The sequence below is a fragment of the Mesocricetus auratus genome, unplaced genomic scaffold (assembly GCF_017639785.1).
Source record: "Mesocricetus auratus isolate SY011 unplaced genomic scaffold, BCM_Maur_2.0 Super-Scaffold_100038, whole genome shotgun sequence".
Taxonomy (NCBI): Eukaryota; Metazoa; Chordata; class Mammalia; order Rodentia; family Cricetidae; genus Mesocricetus; species Mesocricetus auratus.
In genome coordinates this window covers 11105020-11118199 of record NW_024429216.1, presented here as the reverse complement: position 1 = coordinate 11118199, position 13180 = coordinate 11105020, and the positions used below count along the sequence as shown (strand labels likewise).

The window sequence follows — 13180 nt, the reverse complement described above, 5'->3', positions numbered from 1 at the left end:
GACCCCTCCCAAAGGCTTTTGTTTTTTGTCTTTAAAAGCTGATTGTAACTGAACCTCGGGGCCAATCGGTCTAAAAGCTGACCGAGAGGCCCATCTGCAGATGCCTAATTAAAGCCTCTTGCGTGTTGCATCAATTGGCGCGTGGACTCTTGATTTTGGGGGTGACAAATCCAGCTTGGGGACCCCTCCTCAATTCGGGGTACCCCAACGATTGCCTTCTAAGACCCCCCAAAAGAGGCCTTTGCACATCTCACTGTGGCTAGCAAGGAACTCGGGGTGCCGGGCCAGAGGCTGAACCCCAAGTCCTTTTTTAAGCACCTCTCTGCCTCCTGGAGCAGGCTACCCTTGGCAACCTGGGCAGAAATGGGGGAGAAGGGAGTGAAGCTAAGCTCGCCACCCAAAAAGGAATCCAGAGCCCGAGGCAACCCTGAAGAAGGAGGCCCTGTCCCTGCAATCCCCCGCCTCCCAGGCAGAGGAGGAAGCTCCCTCCATGCTGGCCGAACTTCTGCATGTCGCCGAGGTCCTCGGTCGCACCTGAGGTGCCAAAAGGCTTGCCCCATACCATGTCCTACTCCAGTCTGTCCACCGCAGCTCAGGGACCACCCAGCCTACCTTCCCCTGGGGACGGGAGCAGCCACCGGGGGTCTAAGCTGCCCATGTATGGAGGCAAGGGTTGGGGACACCCGAGATGCCTGGCTATAATTAACCTGGACACGTGGCGTGGCAGCCCCCCCCAGCACCTGCTGCCCATGGGCCCCCCCATCCCCATGCCCGGGTCTTGGGCTCCACAGACACGGAGCAGAGAGGCTGGCTCTAAAAATAACCCTGTCCCCAGTGAATCCAGGGCAGGGTGCAGGCCGCCGGTGTCGGACACTTCCCCCAGTCCCAAGCTCGTCTCTTTCCCTGTCAGCTCCACGGTGGTGGGAGCAGCCGGTGCAGAGGCTCCCAGGGCGACACTGGTTCTAGGACCTCAGGCTTGGTCATTGCCATCTCTGCAGCTGGGTGGCCGCAGGCCTCTCTGTGTCCTCCCCCAGGCTTTGGGGGCCCTAGGCTCTCACTGCAAAACTCCCTGCACGTGTGCAGGATGTGGTTCCAAGGAGCAGAATTCGCCTGGCATGCGTGAGGTCCTGGGTTCTGAACCCACAACTGCAAGAATTGACACACACCTGGAATCCCACACACTTGGGAGGCTGAGGCAGGGGGATTGCCATTAGTTCAAAGCCAGACTGGCCCACATAGTGAGACCCCCCCGATCTTGAAAATCCAAAAATCAGTAAATATGAAAGTGAAGTCAGGCATGTGATCCTACTTGGGCTTCTGAGCCAGAACTGTCAGAAGTCTGAAGCCAGCCAGCACGATAGCTAACAGTGGGTTCCAGGCTAGCCTTGGCTACAGGGCAAGACCCTATTTCAGCAATACAAACGAAGCCAAAATGAAACAGTTCTCCCAGCTGCTGTTTCTCCGCGAGCCCAGGGGTCCGGGGGAGGGTACTGGCCGGCTGTCATCGAGGCAGGCTACAAGAGGCTCAGGGGCCAGTGCTTCTACGTGCCTGGGCCACCCAAAGTACTCCTGTTCCATGTTCCCGGCGAGCGGCCAGCTGTCCCGGCCAGCTCGACTCAGCACTTGGTCTGGGAACCAGTGAACAGGCCAGCCCCTGGGGCAGCCCATACAAGGCCATGGGGCTGGGCACGCAGCTCACCCTGGTCCAGGGTGGGCACAGTGCCCGGGCAATGAGCTGAGAGCTCAGCTGCCTCGAGGGGCTCCTCCCTGGGGACAGCCCCTCCTAGCCAATCACGCAGTGCAGGCCCCTCTATATAACCCAGGGGCTGCAGGCTCTACCCCCGGGTCAGCATCCTCCACAGCAGAGACAGCCTCTCCCGAGCCACCCAGCCAGGTAGGGCCTGCGGGGAACAGCAGGGGTGGGGGCAGGGGCGGGGGAGTTCAAGGGTCTGCTCTCCCTGTAGTGTTATGCTTGTGAATTCTGCAACACAAGTTGTGGGGACAAATGTCCGGGCCACCGAGGTCTCAACAGCTGCCGAGTGTCCCCGCTTGCAAGGCAGGGCAGCCTGGGACTAGCGCTGAGTCAAATTAATCTGTCAGGGAGGCCGGTGACTCCACGGCACCTGTCGCTGGCCCTTTGCATCTGGCCGCCCTGTGGGTCTGTGTTTTGTCCCCGCGACCTTGAGTCTCATTGTCCCTGGCTCTCTCTTTGGTTGTTTTAAAGAATTATTACGTGCATTTTGTGCGGGGTGGGGTGGGGTGAGGGAAGGGGTCTCACTGCACACGGGACAGAGGCCGGAGGACAGCCCTGGGGAATCCGGTCTCTGCTTCCACCCTGAGTGTCTGGGGACCAAATTCAAATTGTCAGTGTCTTGTGATGAGCTGTCTCACGGGCCCCTGGCTCTTCCCTGAGTCCCTCTGTCTGGCTGTCTCTGGGATCCTGAGGGTGTGACTCAGTTTACCTTGTGATCTTAGGGAGTCTGTGATGGGTTGTCTTGGGGGGCTAGGCTGTGCGTTCTCCCTCTGTCTCTTGCCTCAGGTCCTGTCTCCTGGGGTGTCTGTCCCTGATGCGCTGGGGGGCGGGGCATGCGCTGTCCGGGAGCACCTTCTGAGGGGAGAGGTCTGGGCTGGAAGTCCAGGGTGTCCTTGAGTCCCAGGACCTGGCCGGGTGTCCGCCTGGCCACCCCAGCCCACCTGTCTCCGTGCTGACTTAGTGCAAGGCGAGCCCGCATGAGCCTCTGGGCAGGTGGCGTGGGGGGGGGGAGGATCTAAAAATAGCCACAAAGCAGCAGCTTCAAGGGCCTCATTCCTGCCCCACCTTCTGCTCCCAACCCGGTCCACCGCCCCTCCCCCTTCCAGATCTCACCCGGCCATGGAAGTCCCCCGCTGTCAGAGCTGCAGAGGTCTAGTCAACAATGGCAATAAAATAATAGTAATAGCATAAAAGGGACAGGGCTGGAGAGGTGGCTCCCGCGGCCTGCTGTTGGTCTTGTGATCATCAGGACGTAGTTCAAATGCCAGAATCCACACCCTTTAACAACAACAACAACAAAAAACCCAAAGACAAAACCAAAATAAACTGGTGCCCGGTAGGGTGGTGCACGCCTTTAATCCCAGCACTCTGGAGGCAGAGGAGGGGGATGTCTGTGAGTTCGAGGCCAGCCTGGTCTACAGAGTGAGTTCCAGGACAGCCAGGACTTACACAGAGAAACCCTGTCTCCAAACAAAACAAACAAACAAGCAAAAAAAAAGGCTGGCCGTGGCAGAGCAAATCTTTAATCTCGTTGCTGGTGAGGTCGGGGGCAGATGGAACCCTGGGTCTTGATGCCCAGCCTGGCTCCAGGCCTGTGAGAACCTGCCTCGAGACAAACACACTAGCGAAACCAAAAAGTCAGTGTTGGCAGCACCCGAGGTCACCCTTAGGCACCATTCGAATGTTTACACTTGCACACACACCAACCCACACACACACACACACACACACACACACACACACACGAGGCTGTAACAGTCGCCGTTAGAGTCCCAGACGCCAGACGCCAGATCCACGATTACCAGCCGTGGACCCACGACTCCGCGATCCGCCATCCCCACGGGAAAGCCTTGGCCCCAAGGATGCAGACGTCAGAGAGGTCTAGGCACTAGCCTGGGACCACACAGCGGTGCCTTTTGCAGCAGGGGCTCTGTGAACAGCCAGAGACAGACCTGTTCCTGTGCCCTCAGCTGCACTGCTTTGGACTGGGAATCCCAATGAGCATTTACCTTCTCAGATGTGCACACGCGTAGGCTCCGCCTGGGGTCACAGGGAGCTCGTTGGTGTTGACTTTCAATGCCTGTGACAAACACCACAGCCAAGGCAACTTGGAAAAGCCTCAACTTCAGAGTCTTGGAATTACAGGTAGGGGCTACTGTGCCCAGCCAAGGCCTGTCTCTTGGGGTTGAGACAAAGTCTCGTGTACCTCAGGCTGGCCCCTAACCCTCTACACAGCTAAGGATGACCTTGAACTTCTGATCCTCGAAGTGCTGTAGGACTCACACAGTACGGGAGGCGAGAACGTCATGGCAGAGAGCTTAGGGCAGGCACGCAGGCACGGCCCTGGAGCAACCAGGAAGCAGGGAGAGCTAACTGGGCATGGGGCGCACTTTTCAAACCTCAAAGCCCACCCCCAGTGGCACACCTTCCAACAAGGCCACACCTCCCAATCCTTCCTAAGCAGTTCCAGTGACTGGGTACCACACATTCAAATGTGGCATGCGGGGGCCGTTCTCACAAAAACCGTCACAGACCCGCTAACAATAACCGAATAAAATAATGCATGTTGTATGACAGGCACTGGCCCAGGTGCTTTACCTGTCCTTAAGTCCCTCCAAAGCAGTGAGCACTGTCATCGTCTCCACTCTATAGATAAGGAAACAGAGAAGTCAAGCAAGTTGCTCAAAGCCACACAGCTTCTTGTAAGCAGCAGACCTGAGATTCAAACCCAGGCCGTCTGATTCCAGGTTCTTTGCTCTTCTTATTCATTCATTTATTTAAAGACAGGGTCTCACTCTGGAGCCCAGGCTGGCCTTGAACTCACCACAATTCTCCTGCCTCAGCTTCAGAGTCTTGGAATTACAGGTATGGGCTACTGTGCGCAGCCAAGGCCTGTCTCTTGGGGTTGAGACAGAGTCTCGTGTACCTCAGGCTGGCCTCGAACCCTCTACACAGCTAAGGATGACCTCGAACTTCTGATCCTCGAAGTCTGGGGTTGCAGGCAGGAGCTGCCGCATCCAGTTTTGCTGGGCACCAAATCCAGGGCCCGGTGCATGCTGGGCAAGCGCGCTGCAACCGAGCTCCAGGCCCCAGATCCTCTACTTTTTCCACCATCCGCCTCTGGCTTCAGACAAAGGGTTCCCACCCCTTTCCCAGCTGGGGACTGGGTCCCTGGCCAGGGTGTGGCCACATCGGGCCAACTTAGACCGGGTTCTCGGAGAAAGGGCTCCTCCTGCTTCGAGCCCCGGCAGCTGGGCTCCTGAATCTGAGCTCGCCGTCCCCTCTGCCCACGCAGGGTCCCACAAGCCGCCACCATGCCGTTCGGCAACACTCATAACAAGTTCAAGCTGAACTACAAGCCCGAGGAGGAGTACCCCGACCTCAGCAAGCACAATAACCACATGGCCAAAGTGCTGACCCCCGACCTCTACAAGAAGCTTCGAGATAAGGAGACCCCTTCCGGCTTCACTCTGGATGATGTCATCCAGACTGGGGTGGACAACCCAGGTGAGCCTGCCTGTCCCAGGGAGCCTCGGCTCTCTCCCGCCCGCCCTTCTTGGAATGAAACCCAGGACTTCCTTCCAGCATGCTAGGTAGTCTAGAACTGAGCCACGCCCCCAGCCCCTCACTGGGGGATTCTAGGCAGGGGCTCTACCACTGAGCCACACCCCAGCCCCTCACTGGGGGATTCTAGGCGGGGGCTCCGCCCTTGCACTGTAGTCCACGCCCATGAGGGGATCCTTCAAGCCTCTTACCTGGATCCTCTGTGGAGGTGGATTGCTTGAGCTCAACGTTTTTGGCTGAGATGCTGCATTCATTCGGAGACTTCGAGAAGCCCTAACATCTTTGGCCCCATTCCCCTGGCCCCTGAGATGGCTCTTTTGCCCAGATTGGACACCTGCGTCTACCACAAGCCTAAGCTTCTGGTGCTGACCTCAGCCCCACCCCGCAGGTCACCCCTTCATCATGACCGTGGGCTGTGTGGCCGGTGATGAGGAGTCCTACACCGTCTTCAAGGACCTGTTTGACCCTATCATCCAGGACCGCCACGGCGGCTACAAACCCACAGACAAGCATAAGACCGACCTCAACCACGAGAACCTCAAGGTCAGTGACCCCAAGAAGCGGGGTAGGCGCAGAGATGGAGAGACAAACCGATGGAGTGAGGGACAGACAGAGGAGCAGACTCCCCAGGAAAGTGGGACCTGCGGTGTCCCGGGGGACGGGGCAGTGAGGCGGGGCGGGGCACAGGACGGACTCTGTGTCAGCTGGGGACTTGGAAGAATCTAGGTGAGATCTGAGGAGCCCTGGGGGAACACTAGAAGACCTAGGAGGAAGTGGGGAGACCCAGGAGGATTGGGGACACCCAGGAGGATTGGGGATAACCTGGAAGGTTTGCAGCAAGACTCGTGGAGGATCTGGAGTGAGAGCCCCACGCGATTCTTGGGGCGACCAGGGCTGGCCAGGTCTGCCTTCCCTGACACCCCAGCGCTCCCCCAGGGCGGAGACGACCTGGACCCCAACTATGTGCTGAGCAGCCGCGTGCGCACTGGCCGCAGCATCAAGGGCTACACGCTGCCCCCGCACTGCTCCCGCGGAGAGCGCCGCGCTGTGGAGAAGCTGTCTGTGGAAGGTGAGGTCCCCGCAGCCGCACCCGGCTCCGGTTCCAGCCTAGAAGGTTGGCTGAATTAGTGCCCCCCCCCCCCGGTTTGGGGGCACCTGGCACTGAGGCAGCCTGAGAAGCCCAGCACTCAGCGACCCAGGCTCTTCAAGCTAGTCGTTCACACATCACTCATTCACCGATTGATTCATTAGTTCAGCAAACATTGTTCGAGCTGAGGTTTCTCAGAATGGGTGAGGCAGCAAGGTCACGAATCTGGCAAGCGTGGCAGAGAACGGGCAGAGAGCTGGCCTGAGCTGACACCCTTATGCTTGTCATCCCGGTACTTTGAAGACCGGAGCAGGAGGATCACCGCGAATGCGAATTGCAGGCTAGCCTGAATTCATAGTGAGGCTCTGCCTCAAATACAAGAAATCAGGCCAGGAGGTGGTGGCACAGAGGGAGTTCCAGGACAGTCGGGGCTGTTACACAGAGAAACCCTGTCTTGACACTCCCCCCTCAAAAAACAAAACCAAAACCAAATCAAGAAATCAAAGCAAACAATAACAATAACAAATTGTCCCTCCCTCCCTCCCCATCTCTCTCTTTTGGTTTTTTGAGACAGGGTTTCTCTATAGCTTTGGAGCCATGAACTCACAGAGATCCACCTGCCCCTGCCTCCGGAGTGCTGGGATCAAAGTCATGCACCACCACTACCACCCGGTGCAAATTTCTCTTCTTTTGTTTCATTGAGACAGAGACTTCCTGTTAGCCCAGATTGGCCTCCAACTAGCAATCCTCCTGCCTCAGCCTCCCAAATGCTGGGATTACAAGTGTGTGCCCTTAGCTGGCAGAAAGTGTAAATTCTACAATGACCTTTCTTTAAAAAAATTTTTTTGAGGTAGGGTCTCTCTACATAGACCTGGCTGTCCTGAAACTCACTATGTAGATCAGGCTGGCCTTGAACTCTCAGAGATTCACCTGCCTCTGCCTCCCAGTGATGTAGTGACCATTCTTACAGTGACCCTCTGTGATTAAGTCACACGAAGTGAGTTTGAGGTCGGTTTGGGCTACATGATGAGATCCAGTCTCAGAAACAAAAACAATGAAAGCCATGTTCAGGAATCACACTCTTTGTAGGTAGACTGGGTGGGAATTTCTGCTTTATGTCCTTGGGGACATGGGCATACAGGGGACATGGGCATGTGGGGGGCAGGGCATGGCCATATGGGGGGACATGGGCATACCAGGGAGCGCCCCATGAATTCTTGGAACAGGGCACGTATTTGGGTTTAGACGTGGGGTGCAGTGGTTTGGAGACCTGTTTGACGTCCAGGCCCAGGGTCTCTGTGGGGTCCTCCGGGCTTGGTCCCCCAGCTGGTGAGGCAGGACACTGATCACTCTACTACGGCCCCTCAGCTCTCAACAGCCTGACGGGTGAATTCAAGGGCAAGTACTACCCTTTGAAGAGCATGACGGAGCAGGATCAGCAGCAGCTCATTGACGACCACTTCCTGTTTGACAAGCCCGTGTCCCCTCTGCTGCTGGCCTCAGGCATGGCAAGGGACTGGCCTGACGCCAGGGGCATCTGGTGAGTCGTCCGTCCATCCCCCCCCCCCATTCTGCCAGCTTCTTTCCAACCCTTTAGCCCTTCTCCATGGCTTGAGTCCATGACCTTGCCTTCCAACCCTGCGTAGCCCTGGTCAGGTGTCATAGTTTAGAAAACTTGGCTCAAAGCAGCACAGGGAGGATTCAAGCTCAGGGTCAGACAGACTACAGTGAGTTTGAAGCCAGCCCGGGTCTCAAATAAAAACTGAAAAGAAGCCAGTGGTGGCGCACGCCTTTAATCCCAGTACTTGCGAGGCAGAGGCAGGGGAATCGCTGTGAGTTCAAGGCCAGCCTGGTCTACAGAGCAAGTTCTAAGACAGCCAGACCTACACAAAGACCCCCTGTCTCAAAAAACCAAAGCAAACCAAAAACCTGAAAAGAGAGTTGGAGTGATGTGCAGCTCAGTGGTGCAGCCCCTGCCTAGAATCCCCCAGTGAGGGGCTGGGGGCGTGGCTCAGTGGTAGAGCCCCTGTCTAGAATCCCCCAGTGAGGGGCTGGGGGCGTGGCTCAGTGGTAGAGCCCCTGTCTAGAATCCCCCAGTGAGGGGCTGGGGGCGTGGCTCAGTGGTAGAGCCCCTGTCTAGAATCCCCCAGTGAGGGGCTGGGGCGTGGCTCAGTGGTAGAGCCCCTGCCTAGAATCCCCCAGTGAGGGGCTGGGGGCGTGGCTCAGTGGTAGAGCCCCTGTCTAGAATCCCCCAGTGAGGGGCTGGACTATGGCTCAGTGGTAGAGCATCTGACTTGCATGCCTAGGGCCCAGATTTAATCCTCAGTATGTTAAAGAAAACACAATAAAATGTTTATACTTGAACCACTCCCTTAGAGTCCAAATCTCAGCTGCATTACTAGCTGAGATTTGAACTACATACCTGTAGCAACAGCTATTCCAGAAGCCTTAAGCAGGAAGATCACTTGATGGCAGGAATCATTTTTAGTCAATAAAGACCATTTTTTATCAAAATCCATTGTACAACAAAGTACATGTATGAAAATATAATAATAATAATAACAATGCTAGGCTTGGTGATGTATGTCTGTAATTACCACACTGCAGAGGCTGAGGCAGGAGGATTACCATTTCAAGGGCAGCCTGGGCTATATACCAAGACTCCATTTCTGAATAAAAGATAATACTCATTCAAATTATTACATTAATAATAATTTAAGCAGGGGGGTAGGGGTGGGGGGATGGGGTAGGGGTGGGTGGTGGGTGTGGGTGTGGGTGTGGGTGGGGTGAGGGGGAATGTGGGGGTGTGTGGTGGCACATGTCTTTAGTCCTAGCACTCGGGAGGCAGAGGTAGGCCGATCCCTGTGAGTTCGAGACCAGCCTGGTCTACAGAGAGAGTTCCAGGACAGCCTCCAAAGCCACAGAGAAACCCTGTCTTAAAAAAAAAAATTGAAGACGGTTGAAATCTCAGAATCCTGAGATTTGAAACTTTGGATCAGAATGGTCACAGGAGGTACATTGCCACTGCATCCCGCTCTGGCCTAGAACTCACTCTGTTGCCCAGCCTGCAGATCGTCCGGCTCAGCCTCGGGGTGCCAAGATAACAGGCCGGTGCCCAAAGTCAAGGAGTCGAGCTAAGACCGAAGCTGTGCAGACGAGTGCCTGGGAACCCGTGTACCGCATTCGGGTCCCCCAGTGCGCAGGGGAAGGGACTGTGTTGGGACGAACGAGTGCATTTGCTTTCCTGGGCCATGCGGCTCCTGCTGACTTTTAGGCCTCGGGTTGCCCCTTCGTAGGCACAATGACAACAAAAGCTTCCTCGTGTGGGTGAACGAGGAGGACCACCTCCGCGTGATCTCCATGGAGAAGGGGGGCAACATGAAGGAGGTTTTCCGCCGCTTCTGCGTCGGCCTGCAGAAGGTGGGTGCTTGGTGAAGCCACGCCCCTTCCTAGAGCCCCGCCCTTCCAGACCGCCGAGCCCCATTCCCAAGACTCCTCTCCTTCCACGTATACCCAGCCCCCCACTGGCTTTTCCCTACACACTTTCCAATCTCTACCTCTTACATTCATACACACACACGTGTACACACATGCATAGACACACACAAGTGTATACACACGTAGACACACGCACTCTTACTCACACATGCACGCACGTACACACAGGCACACACACATGTATACACACACGCATAGACACATACGTACACACATGCACACAGGGTCATATCCACACGCATGCACGCACATTCACACTGCGTACACACACACACACACACACACACAGAGCAAATTCTGCCCTTTCCGATTCCACTCTACCCATTTCCCCAAGAAGGTCCCAACTCTTCCCCACACTCAGACACCCCTAATCCATCCTACCAACATTCGGATCCCAGCCCTAGCCCGAGCCCCACCTTTCAGAACCCCGCCCCTCCCCGCCCCCAACCCGAGACACACCCAGGGGCTGAAACCCGCCCCCTTCTCTGCCATGGTCCACTCTCCAGAACTCCGGGCTGGTTCTCCGCTCCCACCCTTTGGGAGTCCCACCCACCCCCACCCGCATCCTAACACGGGGTCCCCCAGAGGCCTCCTGGCAGTCTGCGTTTGGAGCCCAGCCCCTGGTGCCCTCTCCCCTCCCAGATTGAGGAGATCTTCAAGAAGGCTGGTCACCCCTTCATGTGGAACGAGCACCTGGGCTACGTGCTCACCTGTCCCTCCAACCTGGGCACCGGGCTGCGCGGAGGCGTGCACGTGAAGCTGGCGAACCTGAGCAAACACCCCAAGTTCGAGGAGATTCTCACCCGCCTGCGCTTGCAAAAGCGTGGCACAGGTGAGCCCGCCCGCCCCGTGACGCCTTCCTGAGGGGGCGTCCCTGCAAGTTCCGGGGTCAAAGCCGTTGTATGAAACTTGCTTTTACGCCCAGACTGGCCTTGAACTCTCAAAGTTACAGAACTCGCTCTGTAGACCAGGCTGGTCTTGAACTCACAGAGCTCCTCCTGCTTCTGCCTCTCGAGGGCTGGGGTTAAAGGCATGGCTCGGCATATTTTAAAAACTGCATTTATTTATCTGTGCGTGAGAGAGGGCATTCCGTTTGTGCGGAGGTCAGAGGGCAACTTTCGGAAGTCAGGTTTCTCCTTTCCACCGAGTGGGTCCTGGGAATTGAACTCAGGTCGTCGGGTTTGGCAGCAAGCGTCATCGCCAGTTCTGCCACTTCTCAGTCCTGTACTGTGATTTCATGTTGGATGCTTGAGCGAGGAGCTCACCGTAAAGTCCGAGCCGGTGACCTGTGTACAGCGAGTTCCCCAGGCGTCTGCAGCTGGGCGCGGGGCGTCCTGCACCTCTACTCCCTGCTCATGCGTCCTGCACCTCTGCTCCCTGCTCATGCGTCCTGCGCCTCTGCTCCCTGCTCATGCGTCCTGCGCCTCTGCTCCCGCGCAGGTGGCGTGGACACAGCGGCCGTGGGCGCCGTGTTCGACATCTCCAACGCCGATCGGTTGGGCTCATCCGAGGTTGAACAGGTGCAGCTGGTGGTGGATGGCGTGAAGCTTATGGTGGAGATGGAGAAGAAGCTGGAAAAGGGCCAGGCCATCGACGACATGATCCCCGCGCAGAAGTAGGCGCCCCACGCGCTGGGCTCACCGGCCAGCGGTGGGCATCTGGAGCCCCGCCCCCCGGAAGTCCAATCCGTGGGCGCTGTCCTCTGGGTTCCGGCCAATCAATGAGAACCCGCCTCTCCGGAGCCCCGCCCACCATCCTGAGACAGCTGGAGCACCGGCTGCTTCCCCACCCCGTCTTAAATAAAAGTCCGTGGTGGCCTTAGCTTTGAGTGTGTCGGCTGCTGAAGGAGAGGAGTGGGGACTTCGGCATCCAGCCACCAAGGCTTTCATATTATGCGTCTCACTGGTTTCCTGTCTTCGGCCCTCTCTAGCTGCCGGGTTTTTGTTGTTGTTGCGCTTTTGAGACGGCCTCTCAAGTAGTCCAGGTTGGCCTCGAATTCCCTGCGTGGCTGAGGATAGGTATGGATGATTTTTTTTTTTTGGTTTTTCGAGACAGGGTTTCTCTGTGGCTTTGGAGGCTGTCCTGGAACTCACTCTGTAGACCAGGCTGGCCTCGAACTCACAGAGATCCACCCGCCTCTGCCTCCCGAGTGCTGGGATTAAAGGCGTGCGCCACCAACGCCCGGCGGTATGGATGATTTCTAATTCTCCTGCTTCTACTTTCCCCAGAATAAGTTCTAGGTTTAGAGGAGTGCACCACCATGCTTGGCTTGTGTGCGTGTGTGTGTTACACGTACTTACTATGTAGCCCAGGCTGGCCTCAAACTTGCATTAACCTCCTGCCTCAGCCTCCTGAATCGCGGATAACAGGCAGACCCCACCACGCCCAGTACGGACGGCTGTCAGTGGAGGCAGCTCACAAGGTGTCATGCGCCTAGCAGTAGCCAGACGGTGGGGTGGGAGTCTGGTCCCAGAACCCGTGTCAGGGAAGAAGGAAAGAACCAACTCCCCGCACTGAGTTGTGTTGACAAAGGTGATCCTCTCACATTGCATGCACAAATAAAGTGAAATAACTAGAAAATCTGCCACAGTCCCCTTCTGTGGCTGTGCTCCTTCAAGGTCAGGTCTCATGTAACCCAAGTTGGTTTCTAACTCACTGTAGACCCAAGAATACCCTTGACATTTTTTTGTTGTTTTGTTTTTGAGACAGGGTCTTTCTACGTAGTCACGGCTGGAACTTATGTAGATCAGGCTGGTCTTGAACTCACACAGATCCGCCTGCCTCTGCCTCCCGAGTGCTGGGAGTAAAGGCGTGCGCCACCACACCTGGCTGACCTTGGACTTCTAATCATTTGGTTTTCACCCCCTGAATGCTGGGTTACGGATGCACGCCACCATGCCTGTGCTGGGGACCCCATCCAGGGCTTCCTGCGCGCCAAACCCTCTACCAAATGGCCTTTGACTCTGGTCCTCCACGCCCAGCCTCTTCCACCTTGGCTACCCGTCTTTGGCTGAGCATCTGCTTCAGGTGGATGGTGCGGGTTGGACCTTCACTAGCAAGTCCTTAGGGTTGGGATCTTTCTCCCCAGGAACCGGCCAGAAGGCTTGTAGGAGGGCATGTGTTTGAACTGAGATGGGTAGGTAACACAAGTCCATTATTGTCAGGCATGGCAACCCACCACCTAGGTCCCAGCAGACAGGAGGTAGATGCAGCCAGATCTATGTGAGTTTGAGGCTAGCCCAGCCTGTACCTCTAATTCTGGAATTTGGAAGGCAGAG

The 13180-nt window shown here is 56.5% G+C and overlaps 1 protein-coding gene across 1 annotated transcript; it reads left to right on the top strand.

Annotated features, from left to right (window-relative positions):
• The first annotated feature begins 1737 nt into the window (after positions 1-1737).
• Ckm (creatine kinase, M-type) lies at positions 1738-11723 on the top strand. Its single transcript, XM_005086307.4, has 8 exons — positions 1738-1894; positions 5049-5260; positions 5706-5860; positions 6254-6386; positions 7773-7944; positions 9701-9824; positions 10545-10734; positions 11343-11723. Exons 2-8 carry the CDS (start codon positions 5068-5070, stop codon positions 11519-11521), a joined length of 1146 nt encoding a protein of 381 aa, XP_005086364.1. The 5' UTR covers positions 1738-1894; positions 5049-5067; the 3' UTR covers positions 11522-11723.
• Positions 11724-13180: the final 1457 nt, after the last annotated feature.